This window comes from Syngnathus typhle, linkage group LG16 (genome assembly GCF_033458585.1).
Source record: "Syngnathus typhle isolate RoL2023-S1 ecotype Sweden linkage group LG16, RoL_Styp_1.0, whole genome shotgun sequence".
Classification (NCBI taxonomy): Eukaryota; Metazoa; Chordata; class Actinopteri; order Syngnathiformes; family Syngnathidae; genus Syngnathus; species Syngnathus typhle.
The window spans coordinates 7,290,749-7,312,898 of NC_083753.1; the positions used below are offsets into that span (position 1 = coordinate 7,290,749).

Sequence of the window (22,150 nt, forward strand, 5' to 3'; positions counted from 1 at the left end):
ACAATCCCTAACCCTACTAAATGTAATTTTTTTCATGTAGATCTTGTCAATGCAGATGTTCTGGAGTGGGCGTCCACTCTTGCTGAGAAAGCGGGATGAGCTGAACTGTCCGTGTCTAGCTTTTTACAAATGTCAATGCAGATAGTTGGAAGACTGAATAAATAAATAAAAGATCATTAAAGATTTTTGGTGAAGTTGATAATGTTGTGGATGCCTTCCCATTGAGTGAATGATTGTTTCTACCAGGTCAGATCCCAACATGTACAGTAGATTTATGAAGCTCGGGACCTAGTCTAAGTTTGTGGTCTTCACAATGTAGCATAAGGCTAATGTCTCAAGTTCCATCTTCCCAAGGACTCCTTCCCTTCCAGCAGGTGGCAAGATTGCTATCAGGATTTGGTCTGTTTGTGTTCCTGCGTGTTGATCACTGTTACCAGGCAACCAGCTTGGGACAGCATGTCAGAGTTGCACCAGGCAGCCGCGGCAAGGGATTTCGATCAGGTGCGGGAGATTCTGAGGCGTAAGAAATGTGACCCCAATCAGCGAGACGTGGACTGGGGCAATAAGACGCCTCTGCACTGGGCTGCGGCTAAAGGTAACAGTTCTTTGGGTCTAGACTTGAGATGGAGCGCTTAATGTGTATTCTTGCCTCCATAGTCTCCCATTGTACAACCTTTCCTCTTCACGTAGGAGATGTGGAAACGGCAAGGCTTCTTATCGAGCATGGAGCACGGCCCTGCCTGAGGACTGAGCTGGGCAGGACCGCAGCGCACTTTGCAGCCGAGGTTGGTTCCCTGGCAGTCCTGCGGCTCCTGCACTCCTTCCACGCCCCCCTGGACAAGGAGGATGCTGGTGGTGACAAACCAGCCCGTATCGCCCAAATGTATGGACACCGTGAGTGTGTCACATTCCTCAAAACGTGAGACCTTTTGACCAAACCAAGTCCTACGGGTCTCAGTCCACGTTGCATGTCTACTCTAACAAGAGGCAAGATTTGCTTTCTTATACCGAGACAAGAAAACAACATTGAGGCACTTTTGTGAGTGTGATGTTTATTACATTTATTCATGTTTTGTCTCAATTTGACATTTTATTTTTGTTGCAGGGCAGAGGCAGAGGGGCAGGCGTACCGCAAAACAATGGCTGATAAAGGGCTCTCAGTGGATGATGTTGATGAGGAGTGGGAAGAACAATGCAAAAATACCATGGCATGATTCATTTAAATAGGTGCAAACCTCCACCTCCAACAATAAATAAAATATTTTGACAATAATAAAGTTTTATAAGTAATCACTATTATTTATTCTTCTTCCAAGCAATATTGTATTCCTTTCAATGTTGACATTTTTTTTTTCAATGGTGACGTTTGGAAAGTGGGAACAATTTCCGGATCTGACGTTTCGTGGGCGGGGCTTATATCGATGACGTTTTAGCAGCCGCTAAAATCAAAACCGTTGTCGCTACTAAATGCTCGTTCTTCAACAAGAAAATAACATTTCCGTGACAAAACTGACGGATATGGAGGCAGCCACAGGTAAAACTCACTAGTGTGGTGCTGTTTAGGCCGGTCGCGAAATCGAAACGGCTTTTTCCTGGTGTTTGCTAATGCCAATGCTAAGGGATGGTTACAGTCTGCCCGCGCCATTTTCTACCCGGCCGGGTTAAAAGTGATAACTGTCATCCCCAGGAGTTTTAAACCACTTGATTGCTTTGGAGACTCAAGCGAGGATCCGCCAAGTTCAGCCCCGGCAGCGGACTCCCGTGGAGGAGCTGCGGGCCCGCGTAAAGGCGCTGACCATGGAGAGGGACCGGTTGGAGGCGGAGATTCGTGTACACAAGGTAAGGGCAATAGAAATGCGCAATACAGCACTGATTTATTTTAATTGGTCGACAATGATGCCCTGCTCAGGATATTGAAAAACGCAAGATGCGACTGAACAATCAATGTGCGGGAGCAGAAGAGGCAGAAGAAGAAATGGAGACTGAAGGTGGCGAGAATGAGGAACTTCTGCAGCTGATGGCCAGACACATTCACCTTAAGGAGCTTCTGTATGTTCATCACATTATTGGTATGCTTCCATTACTTAGCAAACAAGATTCTGCCAGAATTGTCCCGTCAAATAAACTTGAGCGCTAAGATCTGATTCATCGCAGAGCACAACCTGTCCACGTTCCTTCCTCAACTTTTTCTCCCATTGCCAGGCGGCTACGACATCACAGAGACCCGCAAAGGGAAAGGCGTGTGCGTGACTCTGTCGACGGCCTACGAGGGCGTCTACCTGAAAACGTACAACCTGGAGTTGGACGTGAAGCCGACGCTGAGGATCACTCGCCACAACGTGCCGCCGTTTATCGCGCTGGGCGAGCTCAGCGAGCGGGGAAGCCTGCAGGACGACCTCAGGGGCTTCCTGGACACGCTCAGCACACAACTCAATGCCTTTGAGGGCCGCAGGCAGCAGCTGAAGCTCCTTAAGGTGACTTTTTTTTGTCACAGATACTGGGTCACTTCCTGCATAGGTGCTTGCAGGCTTGATACTTTTGGCGTTACTAAAGCAGACGTGTGGCCTTGTTCACTCAGGAGCTCCATCCGTCCGTTACGGTGATGGAGAGCAACGCGCTGTGTTCTATCCTGGTGCTCATGCTGAGCACGCCAAAAAAGAAGACACTGCTCTGCACCCTGAACTACACGGACCTCAAAAGATGTCTGCCCACGGGGGTCCGCTTTGACTGTGAAGGTCGGTGACCGAGTATCGAGCACTCCAGACACCATACTGAAGCTATTAAAGCGTCCCCCAAAAATGATTTTCAATATTAAATTCTTAAAATAAATTCAATAATTGAAGAAGTGATTTACCAACTGCTATTAGAAATGATGAACCTGTGATTTATTTTCTAGATGAGATGCTTCCGGAGTCTCCAGAGTGGAAAAACAACAGCAAGCTTCTCATGGAGACGCCGGTTCACAAAGCTTTGGGCACCATGAAAACCAGTGCATACATTGCGTAGGCTTCATCTGCAGTCCCATTCGTTTTCTTTGTCCTGGAGCCTCCGGATGAATTCCGTCACCTTGTCGTGCAAGCGCTCCCTCTGGAGGAGCCTGGTCTTCTCCGCCCGCTCTCGAGCCTCCCGCCGTCGCCTCTCCGCCTCCCGTTCTGAGATGGTGTCGATGGCGGCGATGTTTTTCACTTGCACAAACGACAAGCTCCTCCGCAGGCGTCCTCCTCCCCCGCTCCTCGGCAGGGGCGCCGACACAGACCTTGGAAACTCGGCGTCCGCACGGCTGACTATTTCTTTCATGGCCACTCCTACCGTGGCTTTGGGCTCACAGACCTTCACCATCCCCACCCGCCTGCGCTCGCTCCGCAGCCAGCCTTGTCGTCGTTGTAGCAGTCGCTGCGTGTACCTGAATTCTTTGTCCAGCATTTCCAGCTTGAGGCGAAGGTCTCGTTCAATCTTCTGGTTCAATACCCTTAGCTGCACCAGTTTCTGCTCCATTATTTGTAAAAGAATATTTCTGTTGATGCGTATTTATTTTATTTTCCCACCAGCGTGTTCCCCAACAAAAGCTCCTTGCTGCTATGGGTTTGTAACTGCTTGAAGGGTAATATAATATATGCTACCCATTGTGTTTGAAATTGTTTGTAATTGTGTAGCAGCACGGTCCATACTAGATTGTGTTTCAAGAGCCTTTCAAGGGCCAGTGCTGCTTAATGCACACACTGATTGACTGTTTTTGGACCAAAAAAATATATAAAATCAAATAAAAATTGTGGCAAATATATAGTAATTAGACGATACATTAGAATAGGTTATTACAGAAACTAAAAATGTTTAAAAAAAAAAATCCCCAGATAAATATTTAGGGAGTACAAATATAAATAGAAAGGCATAACATTACTGCTACTAAAAACACAAAATACATTATCAGGAAAATAATGAGGAAAAAAAACGTATGAAAACATTATGGAAAAATCGTTATTAAAAAAAGCGAGGTGAAAAAGCTACTCCTTGCCGCTTTCCGTAGTGACGTCAATCACGCTAGCCACTTCCTGGTTGGTTACGACAGGCTTTGCTAACTAGCTTACGGCAATACCAGCCTTTCCCACTCAAACATGATGAGGAGGACGCCGGCGTTTTAGTGGCACAACAACCTGCTTGCCAACCTACATGGGACAACGTTACCAAGATAGCCGGCGTAGAATATCTGAACTCGATGAATTGACTCCCGAAACGTGCATTTAAGTTTGTCCAGAAGGTAAGAGTCTACTTTTCTTATTGCTACAGTTGTGCTAAAGTTAGCTTAGCACTCTGTCGAAAGTTCACCCGGCAGCGGTGTTTGACAAACCCTACCCATAAACATTTTAGTCGGATGAAACTCCAGTATTATATTGAATTACTGATATTTATAGTATTTATATATATTTTTTAAGTTTACATTCAGTGGAGTCAGATTGAAAGTGTGCAATTATTTTTAATTAAAAGTTAGAAAAATGAAGTCCCGATAAGCAATCTTTTTTAAGTAGAGATTACTATGCACTTATATTAGCTAACTCTTGTCGCACACCACCGAACTAAAATGTAATGAATGTACAGAAATAGGCAAGTTAATTACACACTTTTCGCCAATGTCGTCAATGGAACATGTCATAGAAAGACGTAGTAAATATCCGGCTACATCATTTCCCCGTGGCACACCTGCTGATCTTGTGACACAATGAGTGTAAATCATTGATTTTACGTGCAGAATGTCATTAAAGTCTCGCATAATTACTACAAAACCCAAACAAATAGGCAAAGCTATTGGAAACGATTAACATTTGTCTTTTGGAAACTAGAAAATGGCCAAAACACTCACTATCAAGCCAAGTTTGTTTTATTAATGGTGATAATAGCATCATTGTTCTTCAGAGAACATTCAGGGGAGTTTTATCAGGTTCCAAGTGAATTGGCTATCCATTAAAATCTGTAAATAGTTTGTTTAAAAACAACATGCGGCCCCCAAGTGTGTCGCAAATGCAGTGTGACAACTTTCATGACCGCAGAATACATAAAACCATTTATTAGGAAGAGATTAGACTTTGTGGACACCCTTGTAAAATAAGACACCCACATGAATTCACTTCCTATTGTAGCTAGTTCATTGATTTCCTCATTGAAGTTGAATAAAAAGTACGTATTTCCGCCAGAACCTCCAACATGGACGACCCCAACAAACCTCAGCGCAAAATGTCCACAGCAGGGGACAGCCTGTACAAAATTTTGGGCTTGCAGAAAGGAGCATCGCCTGAAGAGATAAAGAAAGCTTACAGGTGGGTTTGATTTTATTATTATTTTTTTTTTTTTCTTTCGGTATGGCGCCGTAAGTGGCTGCCTCCCAGCAGTGTTCTCTCTTTTCCTCTTTATTTCTTTCTTTTCTCCTTTTTCTTTCTGTCTTTTTGTCCATTCGGCGATGCTGGTGCCTTCTACCGCACCTCGGTATCTCTTCGGATCGGATATTTTGTATTATTTTTTTTTCTTCCTGGGACCGGGATCATCGGTCGAGACCGGCGTAACTCTACGGCGGCTTCCTGCTTATCCGGGCAGTGATGACCGGGTCCCTCGCCTTGGCCTTGCAGCCGCAACCCCTGTGGGGAGTCCGCTCCCTCGTGCTCGTCGGAACCAACGACTTTCGCCATGCTGGCCCCGTGGTGACCATCTGCACGTGCACCCGACTGGGTGCCCAGGACGCTGCTCACACGTTTGCCTGCTTTGTGATGTTTTTCACCGATTCACGACCACGGTCCATTGGGCGCCGTTGAACTGGACTGCCCCTACACCTGTCTATGGACCCCGTGGAGGCTATTTAGTGCGTTTTGGGGTGTTCTCTTGTATTGAGGGGTGCTGGTTGGCCACAGTTACTTTTTTTCCTTTGTCTTTTATCTTTGTTTTGCTTTGATGGCTTTTATCTTGAGCACTTTCTGGCTTTCTTTGTGGCGCCGTTGTGTGGCAGCCTTATGAGAGCCTGTTGAGTTGCGCTCATGCCATTTGTGCGTCTTTTGTATACCCACTCTGTGGTATGAATACTGCTGGGGCCTGAATTTCCCCACCCCTGGGGATCAATAAATATTCAATCAATCAATCAATCAATCAATTCTCAATTTTTACATGATGATGGTCCTCACAGGAAGCTGGCGCTGCGGCACCACCCGGACAAGAACCCCGACAACCCCGAAGCGGTGGAGAAATTCAAGGAGATCAACAACGCTAACTCCATCCTGAGCGATGAGAACAAGCGTAAGATCTACGATGAGTATGGCTCCATGGGCCTCTATGTGGCAGAGCAGTTTGGCGATGATAGTGTCAAGTACTACTTCCTCATGTCCAAGTGCTGGTTCAAGGTGAGTCGCGCTGTCAATACCAACCACGGAACGCTGGCTGTTGTCGAGGGTTGACACCTTGTGACGATGTCACTTCAGACCCTGCTGGTGTGTTGCGGCATCTTCACCTGCTGTTGCTGCTTCTGCTGCTGCTGCTTCTGCTGTGGCAAGTGCAAGTCTTCCGAGGAGGACGGGAGAGAATTCTATGTGGACCCGGAGGACTTGGAGGAGAACCAGGAGAACCAGGAGCAAGAGGAAGGTAAGTGGCGGCTTTCTGTCTCTTGGACTGACTTTGTACAATTATACCAGCAATATATTTTGAATTAATTGGGTATTATTGGAATCAGCCTAAAGAAAATTTTCAACCCTCGTCCTTGAGGCTCTCTGAATTGTTTAGGGTTCTGTTTTACAGCAGGAGACACTGTAATTGTTATTCAGCCCAGCTCGTCCGCTACCGCCGACGCTTCGGGCAAAGCTGACGCCGCCACGTCAGGTGGGCAGCTCATAAAATATTGACGTGGTTGTCCAAATGTGCTTTCCTTAAACTTGCAGAAAGTTTGACTTCATTTCTGTCCATGCAGGCGAGGATACGCCCATCATGAGTCAGCCCCACTCCGGCAACGGCTCCACCTCCGTCGCCGCCATTGATCTGATACTCGAGGACTGAATCACTGCCTTGACAAAAAAAAAAAAACTATTGTCAAAGTTTGGATCCGTTTCTTTTTTTTTTTTTTTTTTAGGGAGTTCCAATATCTTTGTTTACACCAGCAGTTATTTGGGGCTTGTGTTTAGGTGCCACAGGGTTTGCTTTTGGGTCCACCTGTGTTGTTTGTTTTTACACAGGACTATGCAGAAAGTCTCAGGCCACCATCAGATTTATGTCTTAGCAATGTTAAAATGATACTCACATGGGAGTGGGCCAAAAATAGGCATATCACTTTGTGTACATAGTTTCAGAACTGAATTTACAGTTTTCCCCCCTCCCTCAGACTTGCTTATTACATTCATACCATTGAAAATCATTCATAGAGCTTGTATGCATTGTCTAAAGCTGCTGCATCCTAATAGTTAGTTTTACAAGTCATATTGACTGTTGAAAAAAAAAAAAGTTCAATCTAAGGACAGAGTTACCAGTGACCTGAGAATGATGCACAGTTTTTTTTCTCTGATCACTTTTGTAATGTTCATGTTCATTGTGCCGACGTGCCAAAATAGAGCGCACAGCCTCCCAAGATGTGTCACAATTGTTCCAAATTTTATTCATTGAATTTTAGTCATTCAATTTTATTCCAGATTTATTCAAATTTTATACATTGACAGTAAAAATTGGGTTTTTCTGTGATATTTCCAGCCGCGGCTAAAATGTGCTGAGACTTTTCTAGGTGACCTAATTAGAGTTTCGACATCCAGCTTCTCGTTGAATTGGAAGGTTTGCAAAAAAAATACTGAAAATCTACCACAGTTGAACGTTCGCAGTCAAATTAAGTTCACCGAGAAAGGTTATGACGTATTTTCAAATTTCATACCCAAGCGGAATATGCCTTCCTTCTTTTTTTGAGTCGTGTATATGTGTACATAACCACTATGATCATCACATGCAAAGCCAAACAGTTGCACTTTTTTAGGTGCCAACATTAATTCCATGTGCTGTGTAGACATAGAAGCCAACAAAAGTACATGAACATAAAAAAAGTTAAATTGTCATCTTTGTGTTGACTTTTGATGTTTAAATGAGAGTGCCAAGCGGTCCGACACGAAATGTACTTCATTTTTGGTCTACAATAACTTAAATGTTAAATTTTTTTTTTTTTTTTTTTTAGACATTCCCGTGTTTATCTGCTCGCTCAAGCTGTAAAAAGTTTTTTTTTTTTTGGGACAGAATAAACTCAGGTGTCACAGATGCAGTCGACTTGTCGCGTTATCTCCCCCTCCCCTCCCTCAGTCAGCCAGATAGCGCAACTCTGGGAACAGGTTGCCGTTTTCCCACTTCCATGGCCGCCGAGTCGTACAAGCAACTGCTGCTGGAGCCTCTCTCCTGGTCTGTTTATTCTTTAAAATTCTTGAGCTCAACATTGTCGTGATTACTTTGTCTCGTCTCAGTTCGGACTCGGACAGCAGCGAAGACTTGGAGTGGTCCTGCCGCGACGGGGATGAGTTGGACTCGGCTGAGAGGGACGAGAGACGTCGGGCCGGGAAAAGACTCATGGTCGCCTTGGTCATCAGCCTGGTTTTCATGGTCGCGGAGGTGCTTGGTGAGAAAAGCGACAAAAATATTATCACATCCTATCCTTTCTATTTCTCTCTTGTCCTATGCTTTGGATCCTAATCCGGTCCTGTCCTCAGGTGGGTACGCCTCGCACAGTCTGGCCATCATGACAGATGCGGCACATCTCCTGAGTGACGTCGGCAGCATCTCGCTGAGCATCTTCTCTCTGTGGATCTCGGGACGCACGCCCACTCGCACCTTCACTTTTGGATGGCGTCGAGCCGGTTAGTTGTCATGGTAGCGCGGCATGAAGCCATTTTTTCTGTTAAGTGTAATTGTGTTTCCAACAGAGATTGTGGGCATGCTTGTATCTCTGTCGTCCATCTGGGCGGTGACGGCTGTGTTGGTGTGGTCGGCCGCTAGGAGGATCTCCGACGGCGACTACGACATCGACACTGACATCATGCTACTGACTTCGGGCTGCGGCGTGGCCGTCAACGTCCTGTGAGTCCGCCGCTGCGCTGGTCACGCTTCTCCCCAATCTCACGCTTTCTCCTGTCTTTAGCATGGTGCTCATCCTGCAGCAGTCGGGTGTCTCTCACACCCACAACCACGCCTTGCCCAACGGATGGCCGCAAAAGGACGAGGCACGGCGGGATCGCGGCCATCGTCACGGAAACGCCAGCGTGAAGGCCGCTTGCGTCCATGCGGCGGGAGACCTGATCCAGAGTGTCGGCGTACTGCTGGCGGCCGCCGTCATCCACTTCTGGGTCAGTTGCAGCAAAATGTATCCTAGCGTAATTCTGTAAAAAAAAAAAAAAAAAAAAGCATGCTAGATAGTCAAACATTTATGAAAAAGTAGAGCTTTTTCTTTTTTAAAATCTCAATGTTTGAAGAATTTTTATTTTTTATTTGTTGGCAGCCAGAGTGTAAGGTGGCCGACCCTGTCTGCACACTGCTCTTCTCCCTTGTGGTCATGTGGACTACATTTCCCACCGCCAGGGATGTTTTCAGAGTGCTGATGGATGGTAAATATGAGCCTCCGGGCTATGACATCATCACAAGGCGTCAAGTACAAGCCTAACAGACGCTGCCAAATTGATCTCCTCAAGGTGCTCCGCCCGGCATCAGTGTGGCCTCCGTGCACGACGCCTTGCTGGCCGTGCGAGGCGTGTCGTCGCTTCATCGCCTTCACGTGTGGAGTCTGGACATGACGCACGCTTTGCTGTGCGTGCACATCACCGCAGGTACCTCAATTATTTTTAAGAAAATATTTCTCTGAATGTTTTTTTTCTGGGGTTATTCGATTTTTTGAAAATACCAGAACTATTTGAACTGATTCAAACGTGTCCATGTACTTCCAGAGGACGGTGCCGATCCACATGTCATACTCAAGAGGGCCACAAAGCTCCTGAGCTCCGATTTTTGCTTCACCTCCATTACGATCCAAGTGGAACCTTGCGCAACATTCCAGGTGGACATTTTTTAATCGTGTACTACCTGTTATTTTTTCTGATTACTTTGTAGAAAAAATATTTTTGGCACATTTATTTGACCAATCAATCAAACGGAAAGAATCAGACATTTTATTAATTTTAAGTACTGATGTATTGGGACATCGTTTGCAAAAATAGGCTGTAAATATGTGAAGTCATTAAGATCACATTAGTCCTGTATCACATGGTGGTGATCAATTGTGTGTTTCAAAATGGAGGCGGGGCCAAAAGCTCCTCAGTTGGGCCGTCCATCCTTCCAGTAGCGCGTGTAGGTTTCTCGAAACATATCCCTGCACGCCACTTGGGCTTTGAGTTTGGAGCAGACCAAGAAAGAGCCGCCCATCTTGCGGTGCAGCGAGTACGTCTCCTCTGGCGGCGGTGCGAGGCGTTCGTGAAGCATCACCGGAATGAGGCGGTGGATGCGCTCCGTGGTGCTCTGAGTGCCAAAGTCAAACGGCTCCGTCGACGAGAAGGCCTCACCCAGAATCATCACGGCGTCCACGTGAGCGTTCTCCATTGCCTTTTGAACAATGATAGTTCAAACAATGCCTGGATATTCTTATTTTTTGCAAACTACCTTAGATTCAAATCCGGTGAGTAATTTCATGTCTCTGGAGCGCTGCAGGACTTCCTCTCTATTTTGATGTGCAGCTGCGTTGATAATCTAATTTTCAAAAGTATAAGAAAGAAAAAAAAAAATAGTGTTCCTCTTTCTGTGATCAGTAATTAAAATAAACCTCTAACATCCCGAGGATGGAGCATAACGCGAGTTCACCTCAATGTAGACGTCTGTGAAACCTTTGTCAAATTCCCGCGTAGCTCCAAAGTCCAACAGCGCTACCTGTCGACATTTTTGATGAGAATCAAAACAACCCGACTTGAGATGAAATCCTGTCAAAGTCAAACAAACCTTATGCTTGTGCGGGTCATAGAAGAAGTTGGACCAGTTGGGATCCGTCTGCATGAAGCGGAACTCGAAAAGCTCCCTCAGGCACAAAATGAGGATTTGCTCACAGATCTGCAAGAGCAGCGAAAGCAACAATGCTTCGTACACGCCTGGTCGATCTGCCCTGAAGTCACACTTACCTCGTTCCGGAGTTCCTGCGGGAGGTCAGTGGCGCGGTCCAGGGGGAAGCCGCTCACCAGTGTGGTGGTGAGTACACGCTGGCCGCTCAGCTCGGCGATTACATCGGGCACGTAGAAGAAAGGGTGATCCTTTAGCAACTCTCTGCAGCAGAAAATGCATTCACATTAACCTAACCATTTTGTTCGAAAAACAAAAAACCCTAATTGTCATTAGAAAAAAGCCTTACTAAACATAGTCATTTTGGTACCAAAAAATTGTTTAGTTTAAAATTAAAAGCCTTTGTAAAAGCTGTGGTGTTGTAAGAGTGAAAAGTCACAAATGACTTACTGGAACTTTGTGCAACATTTGGCCTCTTTGACGTAATCACATTCCAGGGCCAGCTCTCTGCTCATAACCTGGATCATATGCTCAGGGAACAGACCTGCCAAGAAGACATGTCATTGTTTTGACTTCATTCAATACAGCAAAAAAAAAAAAAGTTAGCTACTCTGTTACCTTCAGGCAGCGCGTTGCTTAAACTCAGGAGTGTCATGATGTTGTTCACGTCGCTGCTGATACTCTTGGACACGCCAGGATACTGAAGGGGTAAAAAACAGAAAGATATGATGAATTAACTTGATTAAATTAAAACAAAAGAAAATGAGTAGTTTCTAATAGTGTTAAAAGCTTTGTAATACCTGAACCTTCATGGCGACATCTCTGCCGTCTTTTAGCTTGGCCAAATGCACTTGACCGATAGAGGCGGCGGCAAACGGCTTCTCCTCAAAGTATTCCAAATTCTTCCGCCAGTCGAGGCCCAGGTCGCTGCTGATCACCTTCTGCATGCAACAACAAGGAACACAATGTCACAAATGTCCCACAAAATGCTAACTTCTTGAACCGAAAACTTTACCATCATCTGTTTGGTAGGCATAAAGTCGGCGCTCTGTCGAACCCGTTCAAAGATTTTGGCCAGCTGAGGGTTGATGAAAGCGTCATCTACAAGGAGTGGAGAATATGATTAAAAGTTGATTCTTCCCGTCATGACTTATTCAAGGTCTCACCTTGAATGCTGAGCATCTGTCCTAATTTGAGAGCAGCTCCTCTAACTTTGCACAGCGTCCGCACAATTCTCTCAGCGTTGGCTTCAGACAGGAAAGTGTTGGAGTCTAGGACAGACTTTTTATTGGCTGCAGACAAAAAAATATATATTTTATGCTATTTACACACAAATATCACTCGTCATTTTGCAACCTTGTTGTTGTTGAAGATTCAACTTCTTCTTGGCTGCTTCAGCAATTGCACCAATGCCAAGTCCCACAGCCAGGCCTGTCAAAAGAGCAGAGAATATAAACGGTGAAATGCTGCCCTCTACTGGTCTTTTGGTGTAAGCGCCAGACACGCATCTCCTTCAACCATTCATCAATTCATTCAAAGACCAAGGTTATTATAGTTAACGAAAACTGATGATAAAAAAAAACATTTTACATATTTCCCTCAAACAACAACTTAGCTAGTAAATGCCTCCCATCAAGGCCGTGCAATAAAAGCGTTTCAAGAGGACATACTTCCAAAGCTCATCAGGCGTCCAATCCGAGTAATGGGCACTTTCCTCTCGCGTGCATTCTTACAGAGCTGAAATGCAAAGGAGAACCTCAACAATATGCTGAGAAATATACTGGGGGGGGGGGGAGGATCAAGCCATGCTTACCACTTGCTTGTAGGGCTTGAGGTGAGCACTCTTGGCAGCCCTCGCTCTGTCCATGTCTTCCTCTGACAGCCTCCCAACAGAGGAGTTGTCCTGAGCGAGCATCCTTCTGAAGGCCCAAGCCAAAGGCCACCTGGCCCTCTTGGTAACGGTTCTATGGATCTCACCGCCATTATTCAGCCCACCGGCGAACGATGAGTAGCCACGGATTTTCTGTTGTATTCTCAACGTGTCCTTCAACGAGAAAATATTGCTCATTTAAAAAGGCGGTGCTATTTTTTGTGCCCTCTAGTGGTGATGAAGCACACTGCAATAACAAGGAAGCAACTTGTCCCCACACTGCTTTCAAATCATCCATCTTCACACGAGTTTTTAAAGTGGTTAGGTTTTGGTTATATTTTCATTTCTTTTCTAAATCCTGTCACGTTGCGACTACAGTACTATATCCACACACTGAAAGCATCTGGACGAACCTGAAAGTCAAACTATTCGTAGAATCAGGAAAAAGTAGTAATTATGGAGTCCCCAGGGGAACCGAGCAGTTTACCAGCAGTCGGGACGGAACAGTGCGCGCTCGGAGTTTATTTCCGAACGCGCCCACGTTTTTCAAAATGCAACATCTCGCCGTGGTTCACCATTGTTCTTGCAGCAAAACCGACGGCAGCGCTTACGCTCAAACATCCAGAGTGGGAGCTTCCTCCGGCGGCCAAACATTCCCCCCGAGCCCGGCCCACCATCTGCATGATCCACGCCAAACCCGTGCGCGCCAGAGCGTCGCCCGTCATAGTGCTTGTCCGCGACCCACACCTAGAGCACACATCGAAAGGTAACCTTGAAGATGTTTTTTTTTTCTTTTCTATTTATAAAGCACGTGATTAAAAGTTGCAATAAACTCACCAGCAATGTTGAGAACGCACGCCGTGGAGCGCTCCAACTTCATTTAACTCGACGTCGTGTCAAGTCGTCAACACTCAGTCGCGAATACGCCCCAAGGATGAGACTTTTTTAACCGAGAAAGTGGCCAAGGCGTCGGTGGTAAGTGTTGAGCAGTGGGCGGGCGATTCCAAACGAGTTAAAGTTCAACCATTAGTGAGCGGTAGGCGAGCGGAGTGTCCGTCATTCAGCGACCCGGAGAAACTGCCGCCAGTAGTGAGCATTATAGTGTTGGCTCGTGAGTGAACGATTTGTTCAAAAGAACGAATCTTTTCAGTGAACGAATAACTTCCTAAAGTGATTCGTTCTTTTTTCACTTCATATGACTAAAATGATCTGGTGCCACCTCGCCGTAAAACAAAACGATGAAGTAAATGACGTGACTTCCCGCTCACGAATAAGTGAATACTAACTGAACGGATCTGTGAGTGAACGAGTCAGTGAGTGATTTGCATTTCCAGTTCATCGCAAGAACGCATCAGTTTGTTTGATTTTTTTTTCTTTTTTTTTTTAGAATCCCCACTAGCTACTCTTCCTGGGGTCCTTCAGTGAGGGAACGAGTCAATGGGTGAACTACCTTCCTTCCCGTGCATCAACGGATCAGTCATTGAGGGTGTTGCCTCTCCCTCCTGGCGTGAACCATGTAAACCAGGATGTTTTTAAATAACGTGTATGCATATATTCATCTAATTATTGCCAATATATCTACTGCAATTGGTTTTGTCTGATATCAGAAATTAAATAAAGAAAACCAACTAGCTGATTGATTTGTTTTAATTGAGAGGGAAAAAAAACAGCAAAAGCATTTCACTAGCTGACCAGGCGACGGCGACAGCGTGGCATCTGAAGACCATGGATTGTTTGTTCTGCTATAGCCTAGGTGACTGATTCACAATTTGGTTTTGTCTGATATCAGATATTAAATATAGAAAACCAACTGGCTGATTGATTTGTTTTAATTGAGAGGGAAAAAAAACAGCAAAAGCATTTCACTAGCTGACCAGGAGATGGCGACAGCGTGGCATCTGAAGACCATGGATTGTTTGTTCTGCTATAGCCTAGGTGACTGATTCACAATTTGGTTTTGTCTGATAATAGATATTAAATAAAGAAAACCAACTGGCTAATTGATTTGTTTTAATTGAGAGAAAAAAAAACATCAGCAAAAGCATTTCACTAACTGACCAGGAGATGGCGACAGCGCGGCATCTGAAGACCACGGATCGTTCTGCTATGCCGGTTTAAAAAAAAAAAAAAAAAAAAAACGTAATTAGCTAGGGGTCAAAGGTCAAAGTTTACGGTTCAAAGTTCACCCAGGGGTCAAAGGTCGGTTCAAAGTTCACGGGGTCATGTGCACATTTTCGATTTCTAACTAGAGTCAAAAGTTCAGGGTTCAAAGGTCACCCAGGGGTCACCACGGGGTCACCGCGGGGTCACCGCGGGTCACCGCGGGTCACCGCGGGGTCACCGCGGGTTCAAAGTTCAGGGTTCACTTTTTTTTTTTTTTTTTTTTTTTTTTAGGTTAACCTTTATTTAACCCAGTGCTTCTCAATTATTTTCTGTTACGCCCCCCCCCTAGCAAGAAGAAAACTTTTCGCGCCCCCCCTCCCCACCGTGACTATCCTAACTTGTCTTGTAAGTCGTAAAATGTTGCACTGTCGCAAACGTGACAGAAGTAACAATGAGAGCGCCACTGCCCCCTGCTGTAGTAAACGCGCAATTACACTTTATTCTAGTACTGCCAAAAAAAAAAGCCTGTTCCCCAGGGTCACAAGGGGGGCGCGCCCCACTATTTGAGAAGCACTGACCTAATGGAATGTCCGTTTGACGTCACAACTCAAACAGCCAATCAGAGAGTGGGGGTGAGGGCGGGTGGGGCACATTTCACTTAAACCAGGGGTGTCAACCTCCAGTCCTTGAGGGGCCGCGTTCCAATATGTTTTCCAAGTTACCCTCGTTAAAAACACCTGCGTGAAAAGTTTTAGCCACTTTCACGTTCTGCAGAAGCTAAAACTTTTCACGCAGGTGCACTTAACGAGGGAATAACACAGACTTCAATTCAATCAAATCAATTTTTATTTGCCAAGTTTGAGCATGCCAAAACAAGTAAGTTGTACATCACGTTCCCTATACAACATTTAGGTAGTGTTGCGTTTTGTTCAAGATGTCCGTCGTTGAGCAAGGAAAATAAAGATGTGATGTAATACTTGGTTCTTTATTTGCAAGATGATAATGATGATAGAACTTCATCCCACAGCGGGGAAATTAACTTGTCACAGCAGCGCATACGATTGCAAGAATACAATTGGCAACATATCAAAAAAGGATAAATAACAGACAAGGACAAATATAAGTGCTGAGAGACGAAAGACAATTTTATCCTCGCACCCACAATCTCAACAGAGTCCAGGACAGAGCTCGCTCTCGGTTCTTTGGGTTGATTCGTTGAACGAATCTTTTGAGAGAACTGCTTCCAAAGATTTAGTTCACTTAAAAGAACTGGAATGCACGTCACTAGTGGGCAACGTGCTGGTTGACGTGTCCGGAGGAAGAGGCGGTACCTGAAGTGGAACCCCGTGATGCGTTCAACACGTGCTCGCCGCAGCGTAAAAGCCCCTTCCGCTTTTGGGTGTTATATTGGTCAATGGTTAGAACTAGTATACGTGACTTTCTCCCATTCTACTTGGTTTCTTTTTCCTCCTCACAAAATGATATACATAGGTGGGTAAAAATATGACCCGGTGAGTTTTCTATTTATTTTTAAAATATCTTTATAATGAAATGATGTTGTCTATTCATATTCTAGGCATTCCTAAAAAACATGGTTTTCACACAAGCACACAATGGATGCTCACAATGATCACATTTTTCTATGACTGTTCTAGGTAATTGTCTTTTTCAAAGAAGTTAAAAAGTTCAAAATAAAGAAAATTAAATCATTGTTGTGTGATCCTCTACCGAAATGACAAAAATGGCCTTTAAAAACACATTTGATTCTATTATTCACTTTTGGAAGAGTGCAAGGTACAGTCACTTGTGCATCCAACTGACTTCTTGATTATCTGACTCAATTATCCAGTATCACAATTTGATGGCTGACTTTAACTTGGGAAAGAGCCGAAGTGCGTTCCTCGTGGTCACCTGCATCACCTCCTCCACCGATATGCCTTTAACGACGCTGATATACTCGGCTGCAACAATGATGTTCTTGGGCTCGTTTCTCACCTGTGTCAAAAAAGATGGCACAAAAACTGGTAAAAAAATAGAAACAGAATATATATATATATATATATATATATATATATATATATATATATATATATATATATATATATATATATATATATATATATATATATATATATATATATATATATATATATATATATATATATATAATATATATATATATATATATATATATATATATTATATATATATATATATATATATATATATATATATTCTGTCCGGCTTGGTGGACCAGCATCTTGACCTGAATTAATTGTTCGTCGATAATTTTTATTTATTTGATTTTTTCTGTGCGGCTTGGCGGACCTCTGTCTCAGAGTGTTCAATGATTAAACCTTCACCTGCTTCTCTGGGCCGAGTGCGGGCGAGTCCGTTTCCAGGCACATATTCTCTAGAGGCAACTGTTTCACAAGTTTCTGCTTCTTAGTGGACACAAATGAAGAAGAGAATAGAGAGAAGAACAGCAAAATTAGTCAGAGTCATCGTATGTAGCCATAAAAGCTGTACATGAATTTATGAATAGTCTTCAAAGAAGCAGTTGGGAAATCAAACAAACACTGTTTGAACAGCAGCAAGTGACGCAGCTCCGAAGGGATCACGAAAGGTTTGCTCCTTTTGCTCACGTCGTAATCTGACTGTTGATTAGTTTATCAAAACGTACACAAACACACTGCTAACACGACAAAGATTACGGCCCCCAACTCGAAATGTCGACAGGAAGGTTAGTGAGTGAACGAAATGACCTGAACCTGAAATTGATGGGAAACTTTCCCGAAATGAGTGCATTGTAAGGACACGCACTTGCTCGCTGCGTACGATGGACGGCGGGATGGAGAAGAAGTATCCCGCCTTCACCCCCTCCATGGCCACTGATGGCTTCCCATCAAAGGCGTGAAGGAGAACTTTTTCCACACCTGTGGAAAAACAACACAGACTTCTTCAGTTATTATGATTGGCAGCTTGATATTTTCATTGTATTTTCAATGGGGAAAAATTATAATAAATAATAGTCACCTTGCTCTTTCAAGAGCTGGATAGTGGGTCTACCTGCCGAACGCGAGTGAACATTTCTAATAGAATTACACAATTGATTTAGTCCACAAAACAGCATTTTGGTGTACTTCAATGTAACTCGGACTCACAGAGGGAGGTCCAGCTCTTTGGCTAGACGCGCCTGGCGGATCAGAACCTCTCTTTGGCTCTCTTTGTCGGACTCGCTCTTCACATACCTGGGTGTAAAATCCAAACCGACCTAGGACAACACATGGGAATGCGAATGATATCAGTACAGTAAACCCTTCGCTGATTTATGAACCACCAATAAGTTGATCTACCTCTCCAATGGCCACGAGCTGATCTTTGTATTTGTCGATGAGGGGAAGCGCTGCATCTAGGTCCTGTGCACAAGACACAAAAAGTGTTGCACAGTGACATTTACGGGTTTGTAACAATTTATCTTGCTTTCCTACCTGTAGGGAAGCACTTCTGTGTTGGTCTGAAGATACTTCCTGAACGGGATGAACTCCCAGGCAGGGCAACACAAACCCTGGGAACCTAAAAATAGAAGAGAACATAGTTAGCTACTATAAGAAGGAATAGAGCGTTAAAGTTACCTCTTTGACAACGCAATGATCTTTTCAAATTCCCCTGCATGCTCGGCTACGGCTAACAATGCCAACAGTCCAGCCTGGCAATGAAAAACAACACGCACGTTTCATCATGGGCAATAATAGCGAGCCAAGAGATTTCAAGAAGCAAACGTCCCACCTGTTTAGAGTGCTCAATAACAGTGTCTATGTCCTGAAAGATAAACGTGACAGTTTAAGATAGATACATGACTACAACGTTCGGTAGTTGTGATTAGTACCTTGTCGAAAACTGCCGCAGAGATGTGACAGTGGCAATCGAGGAAGCCATGCATGTTGGTAGCAAAACATCCGGGTAGCTATCCAGAGTGCGCATGCGCCGCAATTCTCACGCACCAGATTCAACGCCGAGTGTCCCAAAGGGGCGGTGCGGTCAATTTCTCTAGGCTAAATGGGAGAAAAGAATTTTATCTAACAGAAGACACGACAAATCAAACGTACCCAATAGTAATCGTCATCAACCAGGGCCGTTTTTGCGTTGTTTACAGCTAAGTATTGTCGCTTGAATTTAACCTAACGATTTTTGACATTGAATAGATTATTGAGAAAAATATATAAAATAAAATTAAAGACACATATAGTTTCGAAAACTCCCGGATACGCATGCGTTATATATTTTGCACGGTGCGGGCTTCACGATTGCGGCTGCCCCGGCCGGCTTTGTAGTGTTTTAATCAACGGCAGCGTCATATATTTGTATCACATTTTTTTTAGGCTGTATGTTGATGCAAGTGTGCAATATAAGGTAAAAAAGGTATAATAGAACTTGAACGAACCGATCCCTAGGGAAGTCAAACAAGCTTCCGGGTTATTTTTTTATTTCCTCATTTTGACAGTGCGAGGATTTCACCCCCCCGGCTAAAACATTTGAGTTATTTCAATAAAAATGACGGTCTTAATCACTGCGTTTCTCCTCGTTTGCCTGCTGTCCATCCGCATCACCGAAGCAAAATACGAACCCAACTGGGAGTCCATCGACTCCAGGCCACTGCCGGAGTGGTACGACCAAGCCAAGTTTGGCATCTTCATCCACTGGGGTGTCTTCTCCGTGCCAAGCTTCGGTAGCGAGTGGTTCTGGTGAGGCTTCCACTGCCCTGTCTTTAAAGTTGCACAAAACTCCATGTAGTATTATTGTGCTGACTTTTTTTACGATAGAGAGGGAAGGGAATGCAGCGTAATACTGACACCTAGTGGCGTTTTCGTGTCTTGCAGGTGGTACTGGCAGGGGCAAAAGCTGCAGTCCTATGTGGCCTTCATGCAGAAGAATTACTCACCGGACTTCATGTATCAAGACTTTGCACCCCACTTCACCGCAGAGTTCTTTGACGCCAAAGAATGGACAGACATCTTTGCCGCATCGGGAGCCAAGTACATCGTGTTGACCACAAAACACCACGAAGGTCCTGCATAGTAGGGATGCACAATATATCCAAAAAAATATCAATGTTACAATATTGACCCATGCAATGTTATTTATGTAATCACTGTAAAAATGTTCTGATGTTAGCCGGCTAACAAACATGCTACAGTTACCAATTGAAGCTGTCAATCATTCCTAGGTTTCACATTGTGGGGCTCTAAGACCTCGTGGAACTGGAACGCCGTGGACCTGGGCCCCAAGCGTGACCTGGTGGCGGAGTTGGCCAGCGGCGTGCGCACTCACAGCGACCTGCGCCTGGGTCTGTACCACTCGCTTTTCGAGTGGTTTCATCCGTTATTTCTGCAGGACGCTGCCAACCACTTCACCACCAATAGCTTTGCTGTCACCAAGAGTCTTCCCGAACTTTACGATCTGGTCCTGACGTACAAGCCCGACGTGTTGTGGTCGGACGGAGACGGGGATGCGCCAGACAAATACTGGAACAGCACTGGATTCCTAGCCTGGCTCTACAATGACAGGTAAACAATTGAATTATTTTTTTTTTGCAAACAAAAATATTTTCTTTTGTGGAAATATTACAGCTGTTTTCAGACCAGCAACCCAGGTTCCACTAAATTGAGAATCACTCTTCTTTTTTTTTTACGGGCAGTCCAGTGCGGGACACGGTGGTGACCAACGACCGCTGGGGCTCGGGCTCCATTTGCCAACACGGCGGCTACTACACCTGTGCCGATCGCTACCAGCCGGGTCACCTGCTGCCGCACAAGTGGGAGAACTGCATGACCATCGACACCAAGTCGTGGGGCTTCAGGCGCAACGCCCCGCTCGCCGACTACCTCACCATCGAGGAGATTGTGGCGGTGAATATGTCCAATGACATCACTAGGCAGGACATGGCTACCTAACTGCTCGTTGCTAAGGCCTTAGAGTCAAAAATGGGCACTTCAGTATTTTTTTTAGATGAGTTACTTAACCTCTTAGTTGCTTACTTTGTGTTCCTCCAGACGTTGGTGGAGACCGTGTCCTGCGGCGGCAACTTGCTGATGAACGTGGGCCCCACGGCGGACGGGAGGATCACACCCATCTTCGAGGAGCGCCTGCGTCAGATTGGTCGCTGGCTAGGAGTGAACGGCGAGGGGATCTACAACAGCAGCGCCTGGCGGGCCCAGAATGACACCGTCACATCCGCCGTCTGGTACACGTCCAGACCGCAGCAGAACACCGTGTTTGCCTTTTTTCTTGTGTGGCCGACTGATGGAATTTTAATCCTTGGAGAACCTGAGGTCACACCGGGCCACACTCAGGTAAGTGTGCTGGATGTAGATGCATTTTTTTTCATGTGCCACGAGACAAAGCTGGTGTACCACTCGTGGTCCTCGTGCCACACTTTGAGAATCACTTGAACATAATACGACAAGGCTTACTGATTGGGCGCAACAGTGCGCATAAAGTGGCTCAAGTGGCTAGCTTTTGTTTTTTTCTGCTCTCCCGGTGGGCGTCTACTGTTCAAAGAATTCCGTCACACACGCCCACCCGCCGCCACCTGCTGACCGGCCTTCATGCTCACGCTGCCTCTGCTGACTCACTAAGATGCCTTCTCAGATTCCGCTGTAGTTTTCTGGGAAGCGGGGCCACTCGCATCGATTTTTGTTTTCTGACCGTCTGTAATCTTATTTTAAAGAATGTGCTCTGTGCTTTTCCTCTGGGGTGGGAATTGCAAAACTAGGTGGCGCTCTTGGGTCACGGGCCCGTGAAGTGGGTGCCTGCAATGCCCCACGGTCTCCAGGTCTTCCTACCTCAGCTGTCCATCAGCCAGATGCCATGCCAGTGGGCCTGGACCCTCAGGTTGACAGGTGCCAAATGAACAAGACGACGACAACGACAAAGATTCAAAATTTTAGATGCACAGAACTGCTTAATTAAACTACTTACCGCAAGGAGATGAAAATGCTGCTTTGGGTGAATTACCTTTTTTTTTTTAACAATTTTAAATAAAAGCTGGAAATCTATTTTTATCCTTCTCATGTACAGTAAATTTTTTTAATTTATTTAATTGTTGACGGTGTTATTTTTTTCTTCCCTGGATGAATACTGCACATTCTTAAG

General features: G+C 45.0%; 7 protein-coding genes across 14 annotated transcripts; 5 read left to right on the forward strand and 2 right to left on the reverse strand.

The window, feature by feature from the left end:
- Positions 1-447: 447 nt before the first annotated feature.
- Positions 448-1,243, forward strand: LOC133169701 (ankyrin repeat domain-containing protein 66). Its single transcript, XM_061302105.1, has 3 exons — positions 448-595; positions 691-919; positions 1,106-1,243. Exons 1-3 carry the CDS (start codon positions 457-459, stop codon positions 1,212-1,214), a joined length of 477 nt encoding a protein of 158 aa, XP_061158089.1. The 5' UTR covers positions 448-456; the 3' UTR covers positions 1,215-1,243.
- Positions 1,244-1,397: 154 nt separating this feature from the next.
- On the forward strand, positions 1,398-3,779 carry cenpo (centromere protein O). Its single transcript, XM_061301466.1, has 6 exons — positions 1,398-1,534; positions 1,688-1,839; positions 1,910-2,069; positions 2,203-2,474; positions 2,579-2,735; positions 2,897-3,779. Exons 1-6 carry the CDS (start codon positions 1,468-1,470, stop codon positions 3,004-3,006), a joined length of 918 nt encoding a protein of 305 aa, XP_061157450.1. The 5' UTR covers positions 1,398-1,467; the 3' UTR covers positions 3,007-3,779.
- Positions 3,780-4,059: 280 nt separating this feature from the next.
- Positions 4,060-8,060, forward strand: dnajc5gb (DnaJ (Hsp40) homolog, subfamily C, member 5 gamma b). The gene is made up of 6 exons (XM_061301118.1): positions 4,060-4,255; positions 5,187-5,309; positions 6,164-6,377; positions 6,456-6,615; positions 6,769-6,849; positions 6,938-8,060. Exons 2-6 carry the CDS (start codon positions 5,197-5,199, stop codon positions 7,021-7,023), a joined length of 654 nt encoding a protein of 217 aa, XP_061157102.1. The 5' UTR covers positions 4,060-4,255; positions 5,187-5,196; the 3' UTR covers positions 7,024-8,060.
- A 202-nt stretch (positions 8,061-8,262) lies between these two features.
- On the forward strand, positions 8,263-14,528 carry LOC133169169 (proton-coupled zinc antiporter SLC30A2-like). 5 transcript variants are annotated; one of them, XR_009718379.1, is made up of 10 exons: positions 8,263-8,394; positions 8,457-8,608; positions 8,700-8,846; positions 8,913-9,066; positions 9,128-9,332; positions 9,485-9,590; positions 9,675-9,809; positions 9,927-11,211; positions 11,859-13,658; positions 14,280-14,528. XR_009718379.1 is itself a non-coding variant. In XM_061301117.1 (8 exons), the coding sequence occupies exons 1-8, from the start codon at positions 8,348-8,350 to the stop codon at positions 10,049-10,051; spliced, it is 1,071 nt and encodes a 356-aa protein (XP_061157101.1). In that variant the 5' UTR covers positions 8,263-8,347; the 3' UTR covers positions 10,052-11,650. The 5 variants fall into 5 exon arrangements, 1 of the variants encoding a protein (XP_061157101.1); XR_009718381.1 differs by having other exon boundaries at positions 13,482-13,658; XR_009718378.1 differs by lacking the exons at positions 11,859-13,658; positions 14,280-14,528 and having other exon boundaries at positions 9,927-10,560; positions 10,991-11,650.
- coq8ab (coenzyme Q8A, genome duplicate b) lies at positions 10,135-13,633 on the reverse strand. Its single transcript, XM_061301116.1, has 14 exons — positions 13,504-13,633; positions 12,836-13,066; positions 12,693-12,759; positions 12,379-12,453; positions 12,189-12,314; positions 12,038-12,123; positions 11,823-11,963; positions 11,641-11,722; positions 11,473-11,566; positions 11,145-11,286; positions 10,969-11,076; positions 10,834-10,899; positions 10,636-10,722; positions 10,135-10,578 (listed from the first exon to the last, which is right to left on the reverse strand). The coding sequence occupies exons 1-14, from the start codon at positions 13,615-13,617 to the stop codon at positions 10,294-10,296; spliced, it is 1,704 nt and encodes a 567-aa protein (XP_061157100.1). The 5' UTR covers positions 13,618-13,633; the 3' UTR covers positions 10,135-10,293.
- A 1,295-nt stretch (positions 14,529-15,823) lies between the features above and the next one.
- On the reverse strand, positions 15,824-19,765 carry LOC133168910 (putative deoxyribonuclease TATDN3). Of its 4 annotated transcripts, none has more exons than XM_061300590.1 (11): positions 19,623-19,765; positions 18,885-19,050; positions 18,785-18,817; positions 18,631-18,704; positions 18,487-18,571; positions 18,352-18,414; positions 18,160-18,269; positions 18,032-18,087; positions 17,819-17,931; positions 17,359-17,436; positions 15,824-16,990 (listed from the first exon to the last, which is right to left on the reverse strand). In XM_061300590.1, exons 2-11 carry the CDS (start codon positions 18,936-18,938, stop codon positions 16,847-16,849), a joined length of 810 nt encoding a protein of 269 aa, XP_061156574.1. In that variant the 5' UTR covers positions 18,939-19,050; positions 19,623-19,765; the 3' UTR covers positions 15,824-16,846. The 4 variants fall into 4 exon arrangements, with proteins under 4 accessions (XP_061156574.1, XP_061156573.1, XP_061156576.1 ...); XM_061300589.1 differs by having other exon boundaries at positions 17,359-17,439; XM_061300592.1 differs by having other exon boundaries at positions 17,767-17,931.
- fuca2 (alpha-L-fucosidase 2) lies at positions 19,085-22,053 on the forward strand. Its single transcript, XM_061300588.1, has 6 exons — positions 19,085-19,740; positions 19,876-20,063; positions 20,223-20,562; positions 20,694-20,904; positions 21,049-21,348; positions 21,771-22,053. Exons 1-6 carry the CDS (start codon positions 19,550-19,552, stop codon positions 21,906-21,908), a joined length of 1,368 nt encoding a protein of 455 aa, XP_061156572.1. The 5' UTR covers positions 19,085-19,549; the 3' UTR covers positions 21,909-22,053.
- Positions 22,054-22,150: the final 97 nt, after the last annotated feature.

What these genes read in the sequence shown, in the direction of transcription:
- LOC133169701 (XM_061302105.1), top strand. Translation starts at nt 457, where the DNA reads ATGTCAGAGTTGCACCAGGCAGCCGCGGCAAGGGATTTCGATCAGGTG. An exon ending in GCACTGGGCTGCGGCTAAAG is followed by an intron (nt 596 to 690) that starts GTAACAGTTCTT and finishes CTCTTCACGTAG; the next exon opens with GAGATGTGGAAACGGCAAGG. An exon ending in TGTGTCACATTCCTCAAAAC is followed by an intron (nt 920 to 1,105) that starts GTGAGACCTTTT and finishes TTTTTGTTGCAG; the next exon opens with GGCAGAGGCAGAGGGGCAGG.
- cenpo (XM_061301466.1), top strand. Translation starts at nt 1,468, where the DNA reads ATGCTCGTTCTTCAACAAGAAAATAACATTTCCGTGACAAAACTGACG. An exon ending in AGCAGCTGAAGCTCCTTAAG is followed by an intron (nt 2,475 to 2,578) that starts GTGACTTTTTTT and finishes TTGTTCACTCAG; the next exon opens with GAGCTCCATCCGTCCGTTAC. An exon ending in GGTCCGCTTTGACTGTGAAG is followed by an intron (nt 2,736 to 2,896) that starts GTCGGTGACCGA and finishes TTTATTTTCTAG; the next exon opens with ATGAGATGCTTCCGGAGTCT.
- dnajc5gb (XM_061301118.1), top strand. Translation starts at nt 5,197, where the DNA reads ATGGACGACCCCAACAAACCTCAGCGCAAAATGTCCACAGCAGGGGAC. An exon ending in GAGATAAAGAAAGCTTACAG is followed by an intron (nt 5,310 to 6,163) that starts GTGGGTTTGATT and finishes TGGTCCTCACAG; the next exon opens with GAAGCTGGCGCTGCGGCACC. An exon ending in TGTCCAAGTGCTGGTTCAAG is followed by an intron (nt 6,378 to 6,455) that starts GTGAGTCGCGCT and finishes ATGTCACTTCAG; the next exon opens with ACCCTGCTGGTGTGTTGCGG.
- LOC133169169 (XM_061301117.1), top strand. Translation starts at nt 8,348, where the DNA reads ATGGCCGCCGAGTCGTACAAGCAACTGCTGCTGGAGCCTCTCTCCTG. An exon ending in CTGCTGGAGCCTCTCTCCTG is followed by an intron (nt 8,395 to 8,456) that starts GTCTGTTTATTC and finishes GTCTCGTCTCAG; the next exon opens with TTCGGACTCGGACAGCAGCG. An exon ending in GTGCGTGCACATCACCGCAG is followed by an intron (nt 9,810 to 9,926) that starts GTACCTCAATTA and finishes ATGTACTTCCAG; the next exon opens with AGGACGGTGCCGATCCACAT.
- coq8ab (XM_061301116.1), bottom strand. Translation starts at nt 13,617, where the DNA reads ATGACGGGCGACGCTCTGGCGCGCACGGGTTTGGCGTGGATCATGCAG. An exon ending in GAATCTTCAACAACAACAAG is followed by an intron (nt 12,315 to 12,378) that starts GTTGCAAAATGA and finishes TTTTGTCTGCAG; the next exon opens with CCAATAAAAAGTCTGTCCTA. An exon ending in ATGACCCGCACAAGCATAAG is followed by an intron (nt 10,900 to 10,968) that starts GTTTGTTTGACT and finishes AAATGTCGACAG; the next exon opens with GTAGCGCTGTTGGACTTTGG.
- LOC133168910 (XM_061300589.1), bottom strand. Translation starts at nt 18,938, where the DNA reads ATGCATGGCTTCCTCGATTGCCACTGTCACATCTCTGCGGCAGTTTTC. An exon ending in ATCATTGCGTTGTCAAAGAG is followed by an intron (nt 18,572 to 18,630) that starts GTAACTTTAACG and finishes TTCTATTTTTAG; the next exon opens with GTTCCCAGGGTTTGTGTTGC. An exon ending in AAAGAGCTGGACCTCCCTCT is followed by an intron (nt 18,088 to 18,159) that starts GTGAGTCCGAGT and finishes TAATTCTATTAG; the next exon opens with AAATGTTCACTCGCGTTCGG.
- fuca2 (XM_061300588.1), top strand. Translation starts at nt 19,550, where the DNA reads ATGACGGTCTTAATCACTGCGTTTCTCCTCGTTTGCCTGCTGTCCATC. An exon ending in GCCTGGCTCTACAATGACAG is followed by an intron (nt 20,563 to 20,693) that starts GTAAACAATTGA and finishes TTTTACGGGCAG; the next exon opens with TCCAGTGCGGGACACGGTGG. An exon ending in CCATCGAGGAGATTGTGGCG is followed by an intron (nt 20,905 to 21,048) that starts GTGAATATGTCC and finishes GTGTTCCTCCAG; the next exon opens with ACGTTGGTGGAGACCGTGTC.